Source organism: Amblyomma americanum, chromosome 2, assembly GCF_052857255.1.
Source record: "Amblyomma americanum isolate KBUSLIRL-KWMA chromosome 2, ASM5285725v1, whole genome shotgun sequence".
Taxonomy (NCBI): Eukaryota; Metazoa; Arthropoda; class Arachnida; order Ixodida; family Ixodidae; genus Amblyomma; species Amblyomma americanum.
The window spans coordinates 16,642,283-16,666,332 of NC_135498.1; the positions used below are offsets into that span (position 1 = coordinate 16,642,283).

General features: G+C 47.5%; 1 protein-coding gene across 1 annotated transcript in view; it reads left to right on the forward strand.

Moving 5' to 3' along the window:
- Positions 1 to 1,053: 1,053 nt before the first annotated feature.
- The window catches only part of LOC144120682 (uncharacterized), a 202,502-nt gene continuing 179,505 nt past the window's right edge, over positions 1,054 to 24,050 (forward strand). Inside the window, exon 1 of the mRNA XM_077653317.1 lies at positions 1,054 to 1,167. Coding sequence (XP_077509443.1) covers positions 1,155 to 1,167 — 13 coding nt within the window. The 5' untranslated portion in view covers positions 1,054 to 1,154. The remainder of the gene's footprint in view (positions 1,168 to 24,050) is intronic.

Sequence of the window (24,050 nt, forward strand, 5' to 3'; positions counted from 1 at the left end):
ATGTCGCTACGCACATGTATGCACATCATTATCAGCCCTCTGGGGCCTTAAGATTATATTTCGTCAGCCCTTTGTTAATGGCGGCGCCGCCGCCGTTGGAGCTGAAATAGACCACTCGCCAGGGTAAATTACCTTAGATGTCAAATCTCCCCCCCCCCCCCCCCCACTCCCCTCCCCTTCCACAAAAAAGAAAAACATTTTTATTTGAACAGCTCTGCGCAGGTTGACCGAATTACCATGGTTGATAAGCGATCACGTCTGTCTTGAAGAATTTTTCAAACTCATGAAATTCCCTAACTCCGTGCAGTTTTATTTCTATTAACTTCAGTGAACTCTCCTATTCGTATTAGTACTGACAACGTGGCATCGCGGTTAGTGTAACACTGACTTGCTTTCGTACGGCTGAGTGCTCCGGCTTGCTTTCTACAGATGGCGAAGGTATGATAGAAAGAGGGAGCCAAGAAAGAAGGCAAGGAGCAATGGCGAAGTAGCAGTGACAGCACCCTGTTAACTCGAAAACTGAAGGCGAGACGGGCGTTTACCTCCTCCTCACACCGGCGGGCGTGGGCTCCACCACCCGACCGGTGAAAGAGACCCGGGGTAGGCGAGAGGAATCCCAACAGCGGTCTCGATTTAATCCGGCCTTCCGCAGCCGCCACCGACGACCGTCCCACCCATCCCTCAGCGCCTGTGACACCGAGATTCGCCTCGCGGCCCGCTCCTGCGCCGTCAAGAATGCGCAGCACGTTCCGGCGAGGGCGCCTGCGCCGGGCGGAGTCCTCGCCGCGATCGTCCTCCTCGCCGGAGCTGCTCGGCGACGCTCCAAAGGCCGCCGGCATCAACGCGACGAGCTCGACGTAACGCACACGCACACACACACGCACACGAGCTCGAGGTGGTGGCGGAGGAGCACCGAGGGACATCGCTGAAAGCTTCTCGATATCCTCATTCTTCCCCCCACCGTGCCTTCCTCCCCTGTTCACAGCTGGGGCCGCAGTGCGTTGCCGCAGTGCGTCAAAGAAGGAGGGGGCGGGGCCCCCGCTCCGCCCCCCGCTGGTGCCCCGCCCCCTTTTCCGAGGGGGCCGCGCGGCGGGGGCCGGCGGCGCGCATCCGCGACCGCGCAGCCGGGGATTCGGCGCGGGACGCGGGCCGGCATGGAACCCACGAGTGAGTAGACCAGCAGCTTGGCGGAGCCGTTGGCTGCCTTGCCTTCCCTCTTCTTCCGACAATACACACGTCCTTGGGAATTAGTAGCGGCGGCGGGAAATCACGATGGGTCAGATGCCTTTTTGTCCGATGCCAGTATTTGAACACTACTTGCTACGGTACTCGATTGCTGCGTGGAATGCAGTAGTAAAAACTCTGGCCCTGCTTTCTCCGTGATAGATAAACACTTGGAGAACTACTGCTCGCCTATACAAACATTCCCATAACATTAGTTAGTCCCCTGGAGAAACCCCAAGAACGCATGCTAAGGTATGAGGCCAGGAGGCTGGCATGAAAGCTGTAGTATGCTGTCGAGAAAAATGAGCAACGCATCCCTACCTGTAGATATCATGTGAGTAGTGCTTGGTCATACGTCCCGAAGGGCGCTTTCTCTACGCAATATACGGATCGTACGCCCTAGTGTGTGCTGTGCACGCCAATGGGTCATGCAACCCGAGGCTGTCCTGAAAAACGCATGAGGCTGCATGAAATACAACGCAGAAATCGTGCAGTCCAAGATCCCTGATTTGTTTCTTTTCTTTTTCGTAGAATAACCCACTCCGGTATATGGAACTTAGGATGCCGCGTTGCCTTGTGAGCAGCGCTTCTGGCGCGTGTTTTTGAACCAACGGCATTAGGCAACCGTCTTAGTGCAACGATGACTTCTAACGATAACTTGCGTCTTCGCCCAGACTCACGTCGTGCTCATAAGGCATCGCACTGTTCATGCCTTACTTGATATCCACCTCTCTAATACTGCAAATATCTGTACATACTTATGGAGGGCATGCATGGTGGCAGCATTGATACTTAACGGGAATCCACTTCGAAGACAATAACATTACATGCCCGAGAGGATGGGGTCGGTTGTGGTTTAAAAGTAACCTAATTTCGGTGTCCAGCGCTGCCATATGCGATGTCTCGCTAGAGAAGAAACACGCGTGTGCACGCATATTGCTCTTCGCAAGGGCGTCCCCGCGACCAGTGCTGAAGACCTCCGAAACCGATGCTGCTGCGAGTGCGTGCGTGTGTGTGTGTTGTGTGCACGGCAACGAGGGACGCTGCAGGCGGGCGACCACGGCTCGCTGTCTGTAAACAAGCGAGACGCACCCTCCCTTCTTCGGCGAGGCGTCGAGGATTACACACGGAGTCGCCGGGACACAATGTCAACGGAAACTGGGCTGCCGGTCCCCTGCTGCGCCCGCCTCTGGAAATGGCTGTTGCTGCCCCGGACACTCAGGAAGGGCAGGAGCTGAGGATCCGCTGCGGAGGTCCCTGCTGTTTCCCCAGCGGCTCGAGGCGTCAATCAAGAAGGGACCGCGGAGGCGCGACTTGTGTCCCGAGACTCCTCAACGGAGGGAACTTGAATACGGTGCGGCGAGAAACGTGTGTGTGCACTTAGGATTGTGGTGTGTGCGTCGCCGATACCGCCCATACCCCGGATTGTCCATCGGTGGCAAACCTTTCGTGGTCGCAAGCCTTTCTCCTCGGACGTGCTGAAGACGCGATCACTGCAGACTGTGCTGCCGCCTGCACGTTAGATGGACGACAGCACCACAGTGGCACAAACTCCGACGCCTCAGCAAAAAAGTTAGTTTTAAGCTGCCGGAGAACAACGAGTAATCGTGGCGGGGGATTGAACTGGTTACATCGGTGCATCCATGGTTCAATCCATGTTCGCTGGTGCCAAATTGCTGGATTTTTGTAATTATGATGCGTCGCGCGCTGTGTGACTTTCTGATGAGGAAATGCGATGTGCTTCATCGAGCCGGGGTTATTGTTTCAGCGTCCACCGTAGCGATCCGAACCAGGGATGTATATGTTTAGATCGTGGATTTGAAACTTCCGGCATTCTGCTATCCTTTACAGTCTCGAGGCTGTACGCTCGCATTTGCTGCGTCAACACAAGCACACATGCAATATGCCACAAGTTCCTGCTTAATACCGGACGCGCTGTTAAGGGTGTCAGTTCACAATTATTGGGCACACCAAGTCAGAATTCATGAGGCACGAATTAATAGCGGTGCAAAGCATACAACTGCAGCAGGTTCACGCGAACCGACGGTGCCGTTTTGACTAAGTCCCGCAACTGTAGCTTTTGCGCTCTAGTTAACTGACGCAGTTTAGTTACTCAAACGATTAACAAACCATGTGCGGGCGCTCTCAGATTAGGGTCTGTCAGATATGGGTATAAAGAGCACATACTTGCAGGAATCTTGGCGCAGCAGGCATTCGGCTATTGCTCTTTAGATTATGCGACGCTTATCGGCAATAGGGATATTTGTGAGTGTACTTTTGTTCAGGAGGAATTGATGCTCAGCATGCTGCCAAGGTGCGTGCCTTATAGATAGCTGTGAGTCTGCACACACTATAGGTCGCTGTTATGTCGAGATAAACTGAGAAATGGAGGGAGACGTCTGGCTATAAAATTGCGGATATTCTGCGACACATTGTAAAATCCTCCAAACTCTTGGTGCCGAGGACCGGTTTATCAAAGCTGCCCTGAAATCTGTTATTCCAGGATATTGATTTAAAGACCTTTTAGGTTGGGGTCCGCGAATTCTGAGTTTATATACACATTAGCCGAAAGACGACTCATACCAGCAGGAGCGTATGCTGCTCTCGCATAGTGTACCGGAGGCAGCGAACGGAAGTATCGGCCGGAAGTCGGACGGGGGCACGGATTTGCTCAGGGTCAACCTTTGGGGACGTTTGTTTACAAACGCTGAAAGGCCCTACATGGTCACACGTTGTACTACACTGGCCTGTGTACTGCGCATTCGGATGTTTGCAGAGAGAAACAAGAATTCTCCCCTGTCACATACACATACGAGGAGGGCGGTACAGTGCGTAATGACCTGGTTATTTGACCGATTCAATTACGTGTCAGGGAATCGTTTGCCCAATTAGAGTACTGCGTTCTCGGCGGCACAGTCAAGGAATAGCACAAGTCCAGTGAATCATGCGAAGAAGTTCGTGTACTGATAATGCTTCGCTGCCCTGTCATATCTATACAGCCTTTCTGTTAAGCCAGGACGATGTCGATGGGTACGGCTCATCATGTAGGCATTGCGTAATGCTTCCCAAATGGCTGTTTTTTTTGTGACCGACTTGAATGTTTTTAGAGAGGCAGTATACATACCGATTTTCTGTCTGTCGTCTAAACCAAAAAGTAGGGCGAAATATAACTATGCAGCTTAACAATGCGCGAGTTGTTGAAAGTGCGACGGCTCCGCGGTACACAGTTCCCAATATTCCAGCCGCCGCGGTGGCTGAGTGTTTATGGCGCTCGGCTGCTGGCCCGAAAGACACGGGTTCGATCCCGGCCGCGGCGGTCGAATTTCGATGGAGGCGAAATTCCAGAGGCCCGTGTACTGTGCGATGTCAGTGCACGTTGAAGAATCCCAGTTGGTCGAAATTCCCGGAGCCCTTCACTACGGCGTCTCTCATAGCCTGAGTCGCTTTGGGACGTTAAGCCCCCCCCCCCCCCCCCCCCCCCGCCCCCCAAACCCATAAACTCGATATTCCTATACTTTCCTAAATTGCAACTGCGTGCAGTGAACTCCTATTGAAGACGCCTCTGTGGCTGAGCAGCTGAGGTGTGCATGCGTGATATGGGCTGTCAGCATCACGTACAAGCTTCAACATCGCTGATGACAACATGAGGTCACCGCTTACATTCACACTGTTGTTTAAGAAAGATAATGCTCAGCGCAAGCTAAGCGTGGTCATCCTTTCTTGAATGTCGGCGGACACGTCACAAAGCGTGTTGGGGCATTAAGTGTTCCGTCGTATCGCACACCGCGGGGCGTCTCACAGCGCTATCGTGTTTGTATATGGCAACCTGACTCACCGCCGACGCTGATAAGAGTCGAGTCCGTTGGAGCGCTCAGGTGATGCGTCAGGCCGTGCGTAAAGGGATGCTACATAGCGTACAAGAGCGATACGCCACACTCTATTGTGTTTCGCCTTGTAGATATTGCCCTCAGTGGTTCTTTGACCCGATTCGATTTAAGGGCAAAGCATTGTTTAAAGCTGTCAAAGAAGATGGCAGATTTCATATATGTGGGCATGGGTATGTGCACCTCTGCACAGGTTTGCTGTACAGTCGTACGAGGTGTCTGCTGTGCAGGGTGTTTGCTGCACAGTCATGAACAAAAGTTTGCGTGGTATAGATTTTAGGGGAAAATTTATTTCTGTGTTGCCTCGCTAGCCAGGCAGATTGTTTTTTCTAGCAAATGGAAGACGCACGCCTCCTAATGTTTCTATGCATTGCAATGATCTGCTGGGCCTGACCGCATCGCGATACATTTTTTTTCCCCTCTAATCCGCACCTCGAAAACTTTTGTCCACGACTGTACGTCGATATGAACGTGGCGAAACGACAAGCGACAATCGTACAGCCCTGCACGAATCGCGGGTTCACCAGAAATTGAACCTGGGGCCATATATTAATTTTTTGCTCATTTACTTTCTTCCGATGCCATTGGTCGTTATTGCTTGTACATTAGGGCTGTAAGCTATAGGAACCAATGTACAGTAATGAAAAAAAAAACATACATTTTATATTTTGGAATCCAACTTTTTTTTCACCGCACTGAGACTTGCGTATGAGCTTTATGGGAAAACAATATCAGAATTTTTACCACACTAGATAATATTTATTGTCATATTACCTCATGTTTTGTTCCCACAGTAAATTTACTGAAGCCATGCTTTCTGTACAGCGTCAAAATATGTAGTTCGGGTTTTTATTACAAAGTGAGGAGAAAATTTGAAGAATGCCTTGTAACAATAACCATAGGGCTTTCAACACATCGCACGCAAGCCATTCGCACCGCTCACTACTTGACACCGTTGAGGGATAAGTCGAGGAAGCTATCAATAAACATCCAGTTCATGTTTCCCTGCTCTTGCAGCAGATGGTCGAATTTCTCTTTGTCGTAGCTGACTTGTCCCTCGGGCGATCCGCGAAGCCTATCCCAAGATCTTCACTTCATTTAATGTCAGCAAACTGGCTTAATCTCCAATGAGATCCGCCATATTTTTCTTCAACCAATTTTTTTTTGCAAGTATAGAAGAGTGCTTCAGGTCGTCATTTTGTTGAAACACGTATACGAAACCAAATTCTTGCTTGAATGAGAAAGCATAACCTTTTCAAGAATTCCCCGTTAAACCTCTTTACTCATGGTGCCTTGAATTCGGTGAAGGAGACCATCTCCACAAGAAAAGAATCAGCCCATGCGGTTACATTTTCTCTCCTATATGGTTTAAAGTGGGAAGTTGACGACGAGGTCCATGTGAAGTGAGTTTGGGGCGACGTATGTATATAACGAGTCCTATCACTCCTACACGAGAGCTTCGATTTGTCTAGAAAATCACTCTTTTCAACTGGTTGCCTATCTACACCATGTGTTCCTTTGCTTACCTCATCATGGCAGCCGAATTATTTTCACCATTGTCCGGGTTTTCAGCTGGCCACCTGGCGTTTAGCTCAGCACATTGCTATGACGTCTCACTGTCCACGGAGCCATAGAGACTTGTGCCACGGCCTTTGGAAATGTCGATGACAGTCAGGACCACTTTCCATTCGCGCGAATAATGTTCTAGTCGACTGTTTGGTTGGGCGATCTGAAGTGTCCCGGTGAAGATAAAAAACCGAACCACCTCTGAACCACCTCTGGGCTTTAGAACTTGCGAAACTTAGGACTGCGCTACTGTAAAATGCTTGGAAAGCTCGTAGCGTTTCATCCAAAAGATGAAGCCATTTGAAGTCTTGGTGACGTTACATGCACCTCACACTCCACCCACTGCGTATAAAAGAAATGAAGTAATGCACGGAACTGCAGAATATGCCACTTGGAAATGATAGCAAACTAATCATGCTTTAGAACACACAGAAAATGAACGCAATGGGAAGCGCCCATGAAAGGACGACCTGAAGGCAAACATGCAGTTACGTCCCCAAGAACTCCTGGTGGAAGAAGAGGGCGTTATAGCATAATATACGCAGAAAAAGCAAATATGTTTTATTTCCGGGATATTTTGAATTCATACGAGAAAAATTAATATATCGTATCTTTTTGTCCACTACTGTATGTCGTTTGCTCTGCGTGTCAGACGCAGAGTCAACGTGGGCAAATGTTAAGAGGCATAGTCATGAGTCGAAGAGCAATATTTACAAAATACGGCCCTTTGTGAGGGATTCTAAAGCTACAGAATCTTCCGGGGAATCAGTTGCGCAGCTTTTCTGCGCTATTTCGCCTAACTAAATCACTTTACTGTATCAACATATGACTCTGTCTGGCGTGATCGGGAGAGGGACAAGGTCAGAAATGAGGCAGCGCTCATCTATTCTAAAAGTTACACAACGGTTTAAGTTATGAACCCACAAGCTCTGTACAAGGATACAGATCTCCACAGGTTAGAGTGTGCAGCAAATCTCTTGTACGAAGGGCTCCTCAGTAAACGCTTTCTATGCGTTACAGTGCCGGAATGCAATACGTACTCTTGGGGGCGTGGATGGAAATGTGACATCGCTCTGTTAATATACTTCCCGCTCACTAGGAGCTCCATATACGATCATACATACGTGCATTTCGAACATATTGGAAGGTCGTACACAGGCGCACCTAAGCTTGCGTTTTTAACACCATTTTCATCGCTTATTATCCAATTTATTTAGCCGTACCACCAGTGAGTAGTTTAAGAACTGCTCCATTGAGGAATGGTGATAGGGGTTATTCCAACTGGTTATGAGCAAAAATAAAAAAAACAAAGCAGCGCTTCCAACTCACGATCTGCGGCAAAAATTAATGGTGCATCTCTGTCTGGGTCAAACCGCGCTCATGGGCCTTTAGATTTCTGCGCACAAATACAGACATCTTATTTGTATCTCTTATATACATACGCATGCACCAGGGAGGTGTTAATTACTGCTCGCTCTTGGTATTGGTATACTGGGTTTAACGTCCTAAAACGGCACATGGGCTACGGGGGACGTCATATAGGGGAGGGCTCCGGATTAATTTCGACCACCTGGGGCTCTTTAACGTCCGCTGACATCGCGCAGTACATGGGCGTCTTGCGTTTCGCCTTAATCGAAACGCGCCCGCCACGGCCACGAGATCGAACCTGCATCTTTGGTCGAACCCGCTAACGCTCTATCCGCTGAGCCACCCTAGCGGATTGAGCGTTGTCGTGCACAACTAAGTTCATGATGAAGCGAAACACTTTATCGGGGAGACCGCATCGCGCTAAACGAATCTACGAGGCTAAGCTGTTGTGGCGTATACAGGCAATGGTACAGTATAGCCCAAGTGCAGAGTGAGCCAAAAATTCCTATCGTAAAATCTTGAACAACTCTTTCTTCTGTCTATGTTATGGAGAAGCACCAGAACCCATCAGAATTTTAACACGTTCAAAGTCCTCACTGCCTCTTGCATGCGCCTTATGCTCTAAGCATTTCACTGCATATATAAAAATCGGCGCCTAAGTGGAAAATAACGCTGTGCGTTTTATGGGAATGAGTTTAGAATGTCGCAGCTGTGCGTCTGCCAGAAGCCAAGGTGTTTAGTCGCAGCTCTTGCCTGTATTTTCAGCAGGAGTTAGATCACTACAGGAATACATCTGCACAGTGGATTTTGCGCGTGTGTTTGGACAGCCGCGGTACTATACCTCGTCACTTAATGGCGAATGAACGACTCATGCTTATGAATTGGGTATAGAAGCATACGCGCTCACACGCAGATTACAGGGCATTCTGGTTAGCAGTTAACGGATCTTTATATGCTTAAGCAATACAGTGGGCTACGAGGCGTGCTGTATAGTGGATATGAGCTTCAGTGATGATTATATGGACACGTGACTTGCGATGCCTCACTGATCAAACGACAAAGCGTCTCTCTGCGGGTAAGGGGAGGGAAAGCAATATTTACTACACATTTCCCACCCAAATGCATGTGGCTGACTGGCTATTTTGTCATTGGATCTGCGCCGTCGAATGACATAGCTCTTTTGGCTATTGGTTTAGTTACTGCTTTTGTTTTTAACGATAGAGGTAGGGCAGGGAAGGTGGTATTCTCAGAAAACGCGGCATGAACAAAGGGCAGGAAAGAATTCTGCAGTTCCTTCAGACTGCATGAACAAGGGGCAGGAGAGAAGTCTGAAGTTCATTCAGCCAACGTAACGAAATGAAAATTGGTTTTTGAGGAAAGGAAATCGCGCAGTAACTCTCTCACTTATCTCGGCGGACACCCGAATCGCGCCTTAAGGCAAAGGATAAAGAAGGGAGTGAAAGAAGAAAGGAAGAAAGAGGTGCCATAGTGGAGGGCTCCGGAGTAATTTCGACCAACTGGGGATGTTTAACGTGCACTGACATCGCACAGCACACGGGGGCGCCTTTTCCGTTTCGCCTCCATCGGAACGCGTCCGCCGCGGTCGGGTTCGAACCCCGGTACTACGGCTCTGTAGACGAGCGCCTTAGCCACTGAGCCACCGCGGCGGGTAAAGCTAACGTTTCAACTATAGAGCACTTGTCCCTGCCGCCCATCGTTAATTTTCTCTTGCTTTTGTTGTTGCTTTGCCCGTGTCACAAAGTTTAACCGAGTTCACTTTCGACCAACTGACACAAATTTCTGGCTGAAGCCGACAGCCGGCAACTGCTGCTCGTTCGAGACGTCGATCGGCCTCGTGTGTCTGCTTATTCATGGACTTTAGAGAAGAGGCCCCTGTCGACGAGCCGGGAAGAGTATAGCATTCTGATTGGCGCGGCGTATACGAACAACAAGCTCGCACAATCTCGCCATTGTTGTCGAGCGCCGCTTCGCCTCCGTCCGCAGCTGCAGAGGAGCCGGAGTTTTTCCGCACTCTCGAGTTCGGGGGCCGCTGCATATATGCGTGAGCGTATACCGAGCGATAGATGGATGCATGCACTTCCGGCTCTCAGGTCGCCATCTGGCACGTGCAAATCACGGCGTACGCTTACTGCATACACTCCACGTGTTTCACGTAGCATGTAGGTTTCCCTTGGAAGGGTCACTGTGTGTAACCATGTCTAATATTCGTTTTGATTAAATATCGATCCCGTGGCACTTTCTGGTTATATTAATGTTTGTTTGACAGCTAAAGACGCATTTCCTGCTGAGAAAATTTGATTTCAAGATTGTAAATTTTTTCCCGCCGCCAACTTGATTCATACTTGTGATGTGAGAGACCAAGAAAAGACTCCGTGATCACTGTCAGAAAGCCTATGACGACGTAGCCTAGCCTCTGGGGTCAGCACACTAACTTTAGCACACCTGTATTTTCTTTTTTAAAGCTTCTCATAGCGTATGAGAGCTCCGTTTTGCATTAAAGTAACGTTTTCGTAGTTACAACGCGGTAACCTATCGAAATATATTATTATTATTATTATTATTATTATTATTATTATTATTATTATTATTATTATTATTATTATTATTATTATTATTATTATTATTATTATTATTATTATTATTATTATGTCCTCGGCGTAATTTTGAAGGGTCCCTTAGAAAAAGCTGAGTTTGCTGATATCCACTGATTATCGTGTTACAACTACGAATTTGATATTTCACTAGCCGCGTTTACATGAATGCGACAGAAGTCGACTCCAGTCCACGTTTTGAGGGAAAGTGCAAAAGCGTCGAGTAAGAGAGTAAACGACGAGTCACGCCTTCCCTTCTCAAAAGCTGCTCTTCCCCTCAAGAAGTTGGCTGGAGTCGACTTCTGTCGCATTCGTGTAAACGCGATTACTGAAAACAGAACTCTTACACTGGCGAGTGAATGACAGGTCACGTGACTGCGTGGAGGCACAGGATATTCGAAAATGTGTTGCTCTGCACGTGATTCACGGTTCAGAGCCGAGGTTCTTTTTGTACTGAGTAGACCTCTTCAATTAAAAATGATGTGATCATATTGTTTATATATATATAGAAACGTCTACGACAAACATGATGACCGGCCCCCTGTGTTGCAGAAAGTAATGCAATAATACGAGCGACAGAAGATCTTGGTGTGTGTTGAAGACCGGCAAACGGATTTGTATTACTTCTCTTCAGTAGTAGTGCTGAAAGCAGGTAACCGTTCCTTGTTATCCGAGGAAAACTCTGAGCGGAGGACGCACTTCACATATATCGATTTGTTACACTGTAATGGTGCGAAAGTGTTTGACGCACGAGAGACTATGCTCGATAGTATGTAAGTCAGGTGCCCTGTTGTTTTCGTCTCAGCATTTTCACCATGTCACGCATGTCCGCCTGCCGTGAGAATAAGAGCTTCCGTCTACACGACAGCGAAAACTTTGTAATGATCTTTGACGTTCGGAAATTTTTTTACAGGGGTGATGAATTGGTGTTACTGCGAAGAACTGCATGCCAAGACTCGAGATACGGCGAAGGAAAGGAGCTCTTTGTCGTTTACATAGTCTTGGCCAGCGCATCACTCAGAAGGCCGCATTATGTAGTGCATAAGACTGGCAGTGAGAGGAAGAAAACAGCGATATGAACGACGCTGTTTCGTCAGAACTGATTTAGAGATCTCCCACTGGTCGCAGTTAGTATAGAATAACCTAATTACGTGCCTGCTGTTCTTCACTGGCGCCATCCACTGAGCGGAATGAGAAGCACATATTGAGCAAATTATAAGATTGAGTACTTGTTCTAATAGGGTCATTCAGTAGAGGGGCAAGAATTTCCTACAGTTCTTTGTTGCTATAACTGCCTAGGCTGCCTTTAAAGGGACGTCCTACAGACTTTTATCGACTACATTTTTTTTTGGCAATCGGAAGCTCCTTGATCAAATAAGCGAATACCCGGCTGTTGGCGCTGAGAAAGCGAGCAGGATTTAAAACGCAATATTTCGATATGAGAATCTGATATGGGAACCCTGGTATCAGGGACCCTTCGACTGCCGCGCTGCCTAGGTGGCGTGCAGGGGCCATAGCGGCGTGACATTAAAGATATACATAGACCGTATTAGTACTGTAGTTGAGACCACTAAGGGGATGTTAAAAGTAGAATTAATAAAATGAGAATGGTGATATCGCAGATACAGGCAACCGCATTAGCCGGCAGCAGCGCTGCCGATGGCAGCGCCACTGGCAACATAGTGGCAGTCTGCATCTTCAAAACATTTGAACACACGGTGACAAAACAGGGTTAAAGCACGCTGTATCTAGTAACAATATAAAAAAATAAGGCCCCTTAAATTTATTCTAGCAAAAATAACGCTATATATTGCACTTAGTGTGATCCATAAAGTGTAGTTTATCCACTCAGGCGACGCATCCAGACTACTTGGAGAGCCGCGAAGTTTTAACACCGCATTGCGCAGCGGTCGGTTCTGACGTGACTATTTTTGCCAATTTAAAATATAAATTCCTGCCGAAAGCGAGAGTTCTGTCATTGCTGGTGCCGTCATAGGGAAAGATTGACTTGGACATGTAAATCTTGACATCTGCCTCTTAGAGTCTTCATTTAGCCGTCAGTAAAGCATAACTTTTTTGTCAACTGCAAAATTGACCACTTTGAGATAAGGGGAGAAAGTATCGGGCCACCTTTTCTCGTGCAACTTCTCCACATTGATGATACATTTTTTTTTGTGCTCCACCAGACAAAACCGCTGCATGTATGTATATAGAGTTTGAGCAAGAGGTTTTGCGTTCCTGTCGTGGCGTTATTAATTTTATGTAAAGGCTTATTCTCAAACATGCATATCCATGCTCAGATTAGGCCACAGGCTAAAAGCTCAGAAAAATTCTTTGAGAATGCCGGTGGCATTTACAAAAACAGAGTGAAAAAAAATAAATGGTGGGGAGACAGGTCACACACGAGCTTACAATCAAATGTGACACATACTGGGTGGAAATAATAACAAACAGAAAAAAGGATGCATATACACTCTACAATAAATAGGAGAGGTTATGAAACTGTCTGCAAAATTTAGTTTTAAATCGTGTCGTCAGCGCTTATGCACACTAAGCCGGCTGTATTCGTAGCTCTTAATAATGTCAGATATGAAATGACTGTTTTTTACCGCACTTTGTTGTGGTGCGTATAGATGTGACCATTTATAAGCGTATCGTGTTTTGACGTTATTTTCCCTTGGCTTTAACATTTTGATCTTAAGCCACTTATTATAAATCAGTGGCCAAGAAAATACTGGGTAGTATAATAAACGATACTCGAGAAAAAGCTCCGCCTTAAGAGTATGACGCGACAGCTTTAATGTGTCGCTTCTGCGGCCTGGTGCGGCCAGACATGAACACTATTCTCTATTCTAGTATATTTCTTTTTTTTTCATTTAATTGCGCTTTGTTAATTGCATTTTTGGTCTTATTATTTTCATCTTTTATTTACCACGCACTTTATCGTTAGTTTATTTTTTATGTACCACAAGGCACACAGGCCTTCCTTTAACCAAGCCGAACGGACGTTCCTCAGTGGTCGAGGGGTAGTGGGCGCTTCCAGCTCACGACCATGGTTCGAGTCCCGGCTCGTCCATTTTTCTTTCAATCGTTACGGGATGTTTGACTTACCCGTTCCAGGTCACGTGGTTGTGACGCCACGAACCTTTCGATCATCCCTGACTTTCTCGACTCGCCAACTCCAACTATGACGGCGGGTTCTTCGCTTAGGGGGACTCTTAACGCTGTCGCGTCAAAAACATTTACGCGAATTACTTCATATTTGATGAAGAAATCATCCGTATGACCATTAAAACTAGCACTTGCGATAAGAATGTTAGCTTTCTTTCGACGAATTAAATTTTTCGGAAGATTGGTTTTGGAAGTACTGAGCCAAAATGAGTGGCAGTAGTTGACGTGTGATGAGACTAAGGCATGATAAATTAATAGCTTTTGACACAAACGAAATTCAGCCGAGTAGCGAGCAAGAAAACCAACGGACAGTGCTATTTGCTCAGTGAGATGTTTTGCATGTTTAATAATAACTCCATCCAATGGCTGGTGAAATGCAGCCCGGTAAAATACGAACTGTACTCAGCGGACTTTGCGATCGAGCTTGCGTGTGCATGGCGACGCATGTTTCCTAGGTGTATAAGAATTCTTCGTTATTCAGCGCCCACATACACGCATTCAGATGTGCACGTTCAAGAATGCCGGATGGCCAAAGTTGATTTCCGGAGCTCTGAACACTACGCGGTTTGCAGGTGTAGATTTGAGTGCGAATTACTATAGTGCTTGTATCTGATACTTGACTCACTTGCATTTCACGGCTGTCGGAAAAACGGAGAAAGAACGGTTAGCTAAATCTCGCTATGGCAAACCAACCTACAACAAATTAAGAGATATACGGCGACGCACTTAAACCGGGAACGTCTATTTTCCAGCGGATATTACAATGTGGTTACAGCAGCTACAGCAGCAACAACAAGGCGTCGGCGCAAGGGTGCTTACTATACCAACGACATCCTTTCCAGGAGTAGGAAATCTCGTCTGCATATCGGCACGCTCATTAAAAGGTGGTGCCTTTTGATCGGGATCAATGACGTTCAATTAGCACTGCTCCTATGCAGTAGAAGCCCGTCCTGTGTTCGCGCGCGCCGCCGCTCCGTCGCCGATAAGGGCCCACAGCTGCGCAGTCCCGGCCGCGATAAACGCGTCCATTCGCGTCTGCAGGAAGGCGCATGGCCGCTGGGGGGCGGCTGAAGAGACGACAGATGCGTCCTGTCCTCAAGTGGCGGAACCGTCTCTTCGCCGTCCACTCAAACGCAACTGCCGCCCACACCTGGCAGCTGCGTGTCTGTTCAATTTCGCGTGGCGACACCGTTTTTTTTTTCCTTTTTTGCATCATGTCCTGGACCCTTAACATTCTGCAGCGATTTTACAGGGGGAAAACATGGACCTATTTTCGTGCTGAGTAAAAACGAACTGCGTGGATATTTTCCGGTTGTGCAGTTTTTTTCGACATTAAAAATTAAAATACGCATTTATTACTGTTAAAATTAAGCAAAAAATACCCCCCCCCCCCCCCCCCCAGCCTCCACTTGGTTCAACCTTGTGACGTCAAGACCGAGGGACTCCGTGATCACCGATTTAAACTGATTACCGGTAGAGCATATATAGCCTCAGATATCCGGGCGAGAAAACGGCGAAAGCTATACGGACTTTGACCGCAATGATTTTTTTCGGCTCATTTAAGAAATTTTTGCTGAAAAATTTTGCGGTCTTCATATGAGGGCAACCGTCAATGAGTTCTCAACACGCTAACCGGTGACCGTAGCTGTGCCCCAGGTCGTTGAGCCTCGCTTATTGTGTCTCAGCATTGCCGGTGTCCGTCGACTCCCAACGCTGCACATCACTGAATGACTGAAAATAACCGAACAGTCCTTCAACGCATGCATTTTGTCTTTATAGCTTGACAAAACGTCGCATTCTTCAGTCCTTCTCTTCCATGTTCCCATATCCGAGCAATAAATATACAGTCACGCGTGAACATACACAAGCCCGTCGTGATGGACAGCCAATCTCTGAAAAGACGTAATATCTCAGATCTGCGCCCTGCGTCATTAGGCTGCGTTCATAAGTTCGCCATTAGCGGCTAGTATCAAAGGGAAGGGGAAACCAGCGGCCTGTTTCATTTGAATGAACGTCAGATCCAGGCGGCCATTTGGAAGGCCTTTCATCCGGGAACCTCTTTGAGCGCCATTGATTAGCGACACAAAATGCAGGCAAGGATATTGGCGCGGCCATCAATAAAAGCGTTTCCCTGACGTGGCAACGCTGCGCTGAGGTGAACTTGTCGACACTGAAATAAGGTAAAGAAAGAAGAAAAAAGGAAGGTCTGCGATGGGTAAGGCGATCGATCGCGAAGGATACGACACAAAAACGACGAGGTATGCGTTTCTAGTGAAATGAAGAACCGTCATTTTGCAGCTAAGCTCGGGTAATTGTTGTGGACAGTTTCAAAAATCTCCCATTTTCTATTTTCTGTTCTGCCTAGGTTTCATTACCTTAATAGCTCATTGCTTATCGACAGGATTTTGTGAACTATCTTCCTCAGCACGACATCTGTCAACCGAAATTTTCTGCTTCAACTTTTAAGAAACATATGCCAACGAAAAAATTAAATGGAAAATAATAGAAACCATGGAAACACTTTTTTAAGTCTGTTTCAAAAAGAAGTGGGACTCGAAACTTGCCCAAAATTAGCTGCAGAGTAGTACTTGTTCTTTCCTGTGTCTGTCTTTCGTCCGGCTGCGCTGTTCCACCCATTATGCAGCACACTCTGCCTGACGCGGGACATGGACTTCAACAAGAGCACTCTGACTGTTCGGTTCGTGTTACCAGGCTTAAGAGCGCACATGACGGGGGCATTAGAAGAGAAACGGTCACATACCGCTTGAAGTATATCCTCGTTATGACGTTCCGCCTTGGAATTATACGTATATTGTTCACTTCAGCAGCTGGGACAAGCGGCGACTGATTCACAAAGCCTTCCACTATACACAGATCGTTACAAACCGCCACTTTTATCTTTGAGCATCATGAGTTCTCATCATCATCATGATCATCATATGTGGATTGCTCGTCTTGATACATGGTGATTCCTATTTCGTTGGGTACCTAGCTCCTAGCCAGCCTCCATGCGAAGATTAATTATAGGGCGGTCCTACACGCTAAAAATGTTTTCCGAATACGGTCTCTGATTCACAAGGTTCCTGACGCGTATTTGCGCGTGTAATATTTACTGATGATGTAGCTGATCAGACTGATAAGATACTAGCTGATCAGACAACAGAACCTTTAGTTTACTACCTCAGCGGTGTCCTAGTGGTTGAGCATTTGCCTCGCATGCAGGAGGTGCGGGTTTCGATACCCAGTGCCGCCGGGTACACACCGGTGATGGAATAGGTACAAGCTTTCCCTGGCCTGGTGCTCGGCTTAGTCAGGGTGAAATGCTTGGGAAATGGGTCTTTTACCCCACCTTGAGCAAATGAAAATACCTTGTGCCATGGCGCTTTTTGGCCGCAGATGCCTTTGCACCATAAAAATTCCCTATTATCGTCACAATAATAATAATAATAATAATAATAATAATAATAATAATAATAATAATAATAATAATAATAATAATAATAATAATAATAATAATAATAATAATAATAATAATAATAATAATAATCGCCATTATAATCATTGTAATCACAATCATCTTCATCGTCATCATCATCACCATCGTTTAGTTTCCTGTTACGGCATACCACAACCGATATAAAAAAATGGCGATGGTTTAGCTCTGGTTAAACCAAGAGTGACGCGATAGCTACAGCTGGCCGAGTGGAACTTGGTCACGTCTCCAACCACGTGACGAACCACGGGACCAGCAAAGGCGCCGCGCCGCCGGCAGCTGCTCCGCACCACGTGACAAACCACGTGGCAGCGTAGCGGCGCGTAGCGCAGCCACAGGGTGGCAGCGCCGCCACGCTGAAGGCTCGAAATGCTACTGTAATGTAGCTATCCCTACAATATCTAATATGATATCGTGACTGACTCGCGTGCCGGCCGCTGCAGCTGACGATATGGCCAAGATGCCGACCAACGAGAGACTGCTCTTACGTATTTCGTCGGTATACCCGAGACCCAGGTGACGTCAGCGGCTGCCAGCCGTCGTCGGCGGACATGCACGCACACTGGCTGGCCTGCATCCGGCGAGATGATCCCGCCGTCTCCTCGGCTTTCAATGGAGATGTGCCGCGACTATCTCGTTTCGCGGCCGGGCGTCGGGTGCTCAAAGGGAGGCCCGTTCGGCGCATTCGTCCGGATGCAGCCGGACACGATGCCAGTCTCTCTGTAGGACAGGACAGCGAATCGCTGCAGGCGTTATAACGAAATTTTCGCATGTGTACGTTGTAGACGAAGTGACTGCTGTGTCAGTTGAAATCACGGCGGCGACTGGCGTCCGTTGCGCGTACCAACTCTGCGCGCTCTTGGCTGCGCAGCGAGCGTCTGGGAATCAAGAACTTCAAGGTACGATTCTTGGCTCTACAAGCAGGGCGTGGTGATTGTCGTTGCTTTGCTACCTGATGAAGGTTTGAGATCGTTATTTAGTTCAACACAAAGAATGTTTGAGCTGGAATTTCGCTTACGATGCATGTATAGACACTTAATGCTGAAATATCGTGTAATTTATACCATATAAAACGTTCTGAAAACTAGGCTTATGTAAGTTGCTGCTTAAACTAAGGTACCGTAAACTGATCAGAAGCGCGCGTAATGGCAGAGCATACGGACCAGCATGTTTGAAGCAATATAGGCTAGTAGAGGAATATGACTCCTCGCATCGCACCGTTGTTTCACAAATGCCCGTCCTCGTTCTGAAGAGCAAATGTGGAGAAAGAAGCTGATGACAGACAGTAACTTCTAATTTTAAGCTTAAGATTAGCGGTTAAATTTCGTGTGGCATTTTGCCTGTCTCACTGGAAAGGGCGCAGGACAGTAGAGACATGTTGTGAGGTGGACAACGCTAGGTGCGAAATAGACTTAAGCAGAAAATGAGATAGAAAGAGAGGTTTATTTAAAAAGAAAGGCAGAGAGGTCGTCCTGAAAATTTTTTTTTTCTAATGTGCTAATATTCACCGGGGAAGGGTGCGAGAGAGAGAAAGAGCGTTCGAGGGGTGACGATGGGAAAAAAAGGGCTATGCGATTATTTTTAATCGCGTCATCAATTTCCCTGATCATAGCCCTGGGTCGAGACCCATGCTGTTCAAAAATCACAGCGACGCCCAAACTGCCTATAGAGGTTTCCAAGCCTCCTGCCAAGCGACGAGTATTAGGCCCGCTGATAGTAGCCTGGTGTCAAAACGAGCCACGGAAGCTGCTAACGCTCTACTGTCGTAAGCATACAAGGGACAAACAGCAATAATGCAATTCACGGTCCCGTCCTTCCGTTTCCTGCCGGTGCATTGTCTGAGTTGCTAGAATACGTAAGATTACTACATTCCTATACAATGCGTTCCCTCTAGCTCCGATGAGATCGCACAGTCAATGAGGCAAGAGACAGACTGAAGAGCCACATTTGGCAAGAGCCACTTTGGTTCCACTCAGCAATCTTATATTGTGGCTCTGGTCCTGGGAACATTAAGATCGGCATGCCTCAGCTGAGCTGAGGAAGGCAACGCGCCGCCTCAGAACATCTTCCTTGTAGCTGAACAGAAGAAATCCTGTTTGTGACGTGTCATGTTTACCGTTTACGACGCGGTTTACGGGTCGTCGTCATTGGGACTCACTAACCCCATTCGCCGCCTCAACTAACGAATTGCATCATCATCGTCAGCCTGACTTCGTCCACTGCAGGGCAAAGGAAGGCTTGCAGTGGGCCGTTGCAGTGGGGTTGCAGCAGTTATCTTGCCTTCGCATTACATTTCCTGGCCAAGCCCATTTCTTCCTCTTGATTTTGACCAGGATGTCATTAACACGCGTATGTTCCCTCACCAACTCTGCCCGCTTCCGGTCTCTTAACGTTACGCCTATCATTTCTCTTTCCATAACTCGCGGCGTTGTCCTTAACTTATGCTGAACCCTTTTCGTTAGCCTCCATGTTTCTGCCCCATAGGTGAGCACCGGTAAGTTACAGCTGTTGTGTACATTTCTCTTGAGGGATATTGGTAAACTGCTATTCATGACCTGAGAGAACCTGCCATATGCGCTCCAGCCCATTCTTATTCTTCCAGTTATTTCCCTCTCATGATTCTGACTAGCGGTCACTACTTGCCCTAAGTAGACATATTCCCTTTCCGCTAACAACACCTCGCTAGCAATTGTGAACTGCTGTTTCCTTGCGAGAGTGTTGATTATTAATTTGGTTTTGTGGATGTTAACTTTTAGACCCACCATTCTGCTCTGCCTAACTCATTGTTCATTCTTTGCACTCCATCTCCTGAGTGTACTCTGCGATGTCAGTGCACGTTAAAGAACCTCAGGTGGTCGAAATTTCCCGAAGTCCTTCAATACGGCGTCCCTCATAGCCTGACTCGCTTTGGTACGTTAAACCCCCTAAACCATAACCATCTCCTGAGTAACTAAGAAAGGCAATGCCATCAGCGAATCTCAAATTACTGAGGTATTCTCCATTAACTCTCGCCACCAACTGTTCTCAACCAAGCCTCAGAACACCTTAACGAATTTAAGCATTCCCTTTACCCTCGATTCATAACTGACTGGAATGGTTGACCTTTGTCTCGAATAGACAGCACTGGCTCCACTAAGAAAATGGAACATTGGCGTGATCAGAATGATCGGTGCTGTGTTCGAATTTCCTTTTAAGTTCGTGTACTTGCAGTTAGTTGCACTTGCCCTCTGTCTTTTGTAAAGTAAACTAAAGTAAATAAATAAATAAATATGCTGACTGTAGAAGACACGTCGCGCAGCTTTCAACTATCCTTCGTGTTTCTTCTTTCCTCGCAACTGAATCGGCCTTTTCGCTCATTGTATCCGGCTCTGCATCCGGTCGAAGAGCAGCCCGAGGTGCATCGGCATCGGCTGTGTGGCGACACTGTCCGGGTCCGAAGCCTTGCGTGCACTGCCGGCGGTCGAGTGGTGTTGAAAGCGTCGTTGGCTGATGCTGCTGCTGCCAACACCATGGGTCCCTCCCGTCCGCGTGCGATGGCTATAATGAACTTCCTGCTTCGTCCCTCGCCGGGCTTCCGCACGCGTTATCGGCGCAGATGTAACGCGGCCTTTGACTCTGCTGTTTCCCCGTCTTCCTCTTTCTTTTTCTTGCCGCCGTCTCTACGCATCCCCCGCGTTTCGAGTGCGGTGGGAGGCGCGGCTATAATAAGCGGAACCCAGCCTAAAGCAATGGCAAAACCATCGTGTAAAGGAAATGCGCTCTATCACGAGCGGCCATCGGGTAGGCGACGTGCAAGTACTACTGTTATCTGTGGCTAGGGCAGAGCGGTCCAGAAAGGACACACCATTTGCCTATTTCCCCACCCTGGGCTTCGCCATGTTGCATCCATGCGTACTCAGACTAATTGCAAATTAGCCTCCGCGTATGTCGTGCTAATAGCATGCAGTATTCGTTTAGGCTACACTTGATTAATTTCTTCATAATCATTTGCTGATCCTTTTATGTTACTGGAGAAATCACTGCTTATCTCGTGTCCTAGGCTTGTCTGCACGGAATGCTTCTAGTAACGTGGATTTTTTTTCACGCACACTGTAAGCCCCGCTTTACTTCGACGGCGCGCTATAAATGCAGTTATCAAAGTTTATCTCTGCATCATCTTATTTTCAGCTCACAGTTACATCAAAGGCCGGCGCTGTGTAGAGAACTACCGACACGTCTCACTACGGTTGTGGCAGGAAGCACCAATAGCGCGTCACCTGGCATAATATACGTCTGAGATGTGCCTCTATGTTTAACTAACACCTCTGTCCTGACACATGCAATACATATGTGTGCACCTTGCGCTGAAAAACAGCCAACTTGAAGTCAAGGAATTAAGAGGAGGATGAGTTTCGGATTGTTTAGCTGAAGTAACGGCATCTCCGACTTCAGGTTTCTGTTCACTGAAAACGTTTCCTATATGAGCATTTCAAGCTGACAGCCCTCTACGCTCTGTTTGATAACTGGAACCCAAGGAAGTGGGAAGATTTCTTTGCGTTACTTTTTGGTAGTGCACGCGCTTACTCGATTTATTACTTTTCCGAAAACGCTGTCGAGCCTCGAAATTGCGCGTTGCACTCTCGTGTCGTTTCTGTGTTTTTCCAGCACGCCTAGTATTGTCCCAATTTGTTATTCCCAAAAAGGAGCTCCGTGTGGGTCTCCTTGTTAAATTTTACTGTATTCTTGTTTCATTTAAATTGAGATCTTTGTTTCAGGTCTTAGATTCTTTTTTTTTTTTACCATATTCGACCCTCTTGGAAATCTACTGATATTATTAAATCACTTGTCTCTCTCAGAAAACCAGAAGTTTGGTTTCCGAATAATCTAAGCATTTACATTTCAGCACGATTATGTAAACGCGGGATTCTTGGCCAAAACGCTCGGGGGACATGAAGAATTCCGCTTCTGACGCTGCGAAATACAACTACGTCGTCATTCGACCTGAATAATAATAATTGGTTTTTGGGGAAAGGAAATGGCGCAGTATCTGTCTCATATATCGTTGGACACCCGAACCGCGCCGTAAGGGAAGGGATAAAGGAGGGAGTGAAATAATTTTGGTTTTTTGGGAAAGGATATGGCGCAGTATCTGTCTCATATATCGGCGGACACCTGAACCGCGCCATAAGGGAAGGCATAAAGGAGGGAGTGAAAGAAGAAATGAAGAAAGAGGTGCCGTAGTGGAGGACTCCGGAATAATGTCGTCCACCTGGGGATCTTTAACGTGCACTGACATCGCACAGCACACTGGCGCCTTAGCGTTATGCCTCCATAAAAACGCAGCCGCCGCGGTAGGGTTCGAACCCGGGAACTCAGGATCTGTAGCCGAGTGCCTTAACCACTGAGCCACCGCGGCGGGTAGGAGTTAATAAAGAAAAAAAGAGGTGCCGTAGTGGAGGGCTCCGGATTAATTTCGACCACCTGGGGATCTTTAACGTGCACTGGAATCGCACATTCGATCTGCAAAAATGCGGTTACGAATGGAGTTACAACACCGAACTTTCACACCCCAGCAGGTACATGCCCATGGTGATGTATCTGCTGCGCATAAAAAAAAAAAACCGTGTGGCTACTCACAAGTTAGCAGCTTTAACTCAAGCACCTACACAGCCTCGATTAGCCTGGCAGTTCTTCACGTTTCAAATGCATGATATGGAGAAGGAAGGCAACGTATTCGAGGACAACCGAGAGTCGTGTGGTGTGGCGACGACGACGATGATGATAATGGTCATTAATGACGGAGTCTATGAATCCTGCGGAAAGAGACAGCGTAGACTGCTTGGAGTTGCCTAAGCAAGCGTCGGTATACTGTCTGCGGGGAGCGCCTTTTCCTCGGGCTCCACCCTCGGGTGCGCGCAGGAAGGAAGGGACGCCAATTACGGGCCCCATCCGTCGCCGATAAAGGAGCATCCGGAGACTCCGCGGAATCGTCGCGTGCGCCGTGCCTTCTAATGCGGTGCTCCGATTGGGGTGCTGCCTTGCCGCTGAATCCAAGCGTGCGGAAGGGTGATGTGCGAACAAGCGCCGTACAAATTGATCGTCAACAGCAACATCCGCAGTCGGTCTCTATGTCCCGGTACAAAGGCCTCTTGCATGCAGTGCTCTCCGGTTGACCTGCGTCAACAGCGTCCGCCTACACCAGAAAAGTGATGAATAGATGATGTAAGGACTGTGCTTCCTGCACGTTGATGCATCATCAGCGCTGGCTATCATTTATGGAAGTGCTGCTGATTACAGCCCACCTGAATGCAGTCGTACGGTTACAGAGCAAAGTTACACTGCTTTCTCTAATAATGCGCAATGGTGGAACCAGCGAAACAGACGCATGACAAGGACAAGAAGGCACACACTCAATACCGCTGGTATGTGTGCCTCCTTGCACTTGTTCTGTGCCTGTTTCTCTGGTTCTACCAGTGCGCATTATGAAGCAACTAGCCCAGAAACTTACTCTATTCTCGAATAAGTTTTTTGCTCAACTACGAATAGTTCAGGAAGCTCTGTAGCTTTTCTTTGAAGTCGTATGGCTGTGCTCTGATGAATGTTGACGCTGTTCATTTCCTTAAATTTGTCATGCCTAGGTATTTCCCCAAAAGCCACTGGATGAGCATCTATTAGATCACCTATACTGATGACCATCAATTCAATTCAATTTAAATTCAATTTATTTCGCATTTTTTACACGAGAATAAAAAT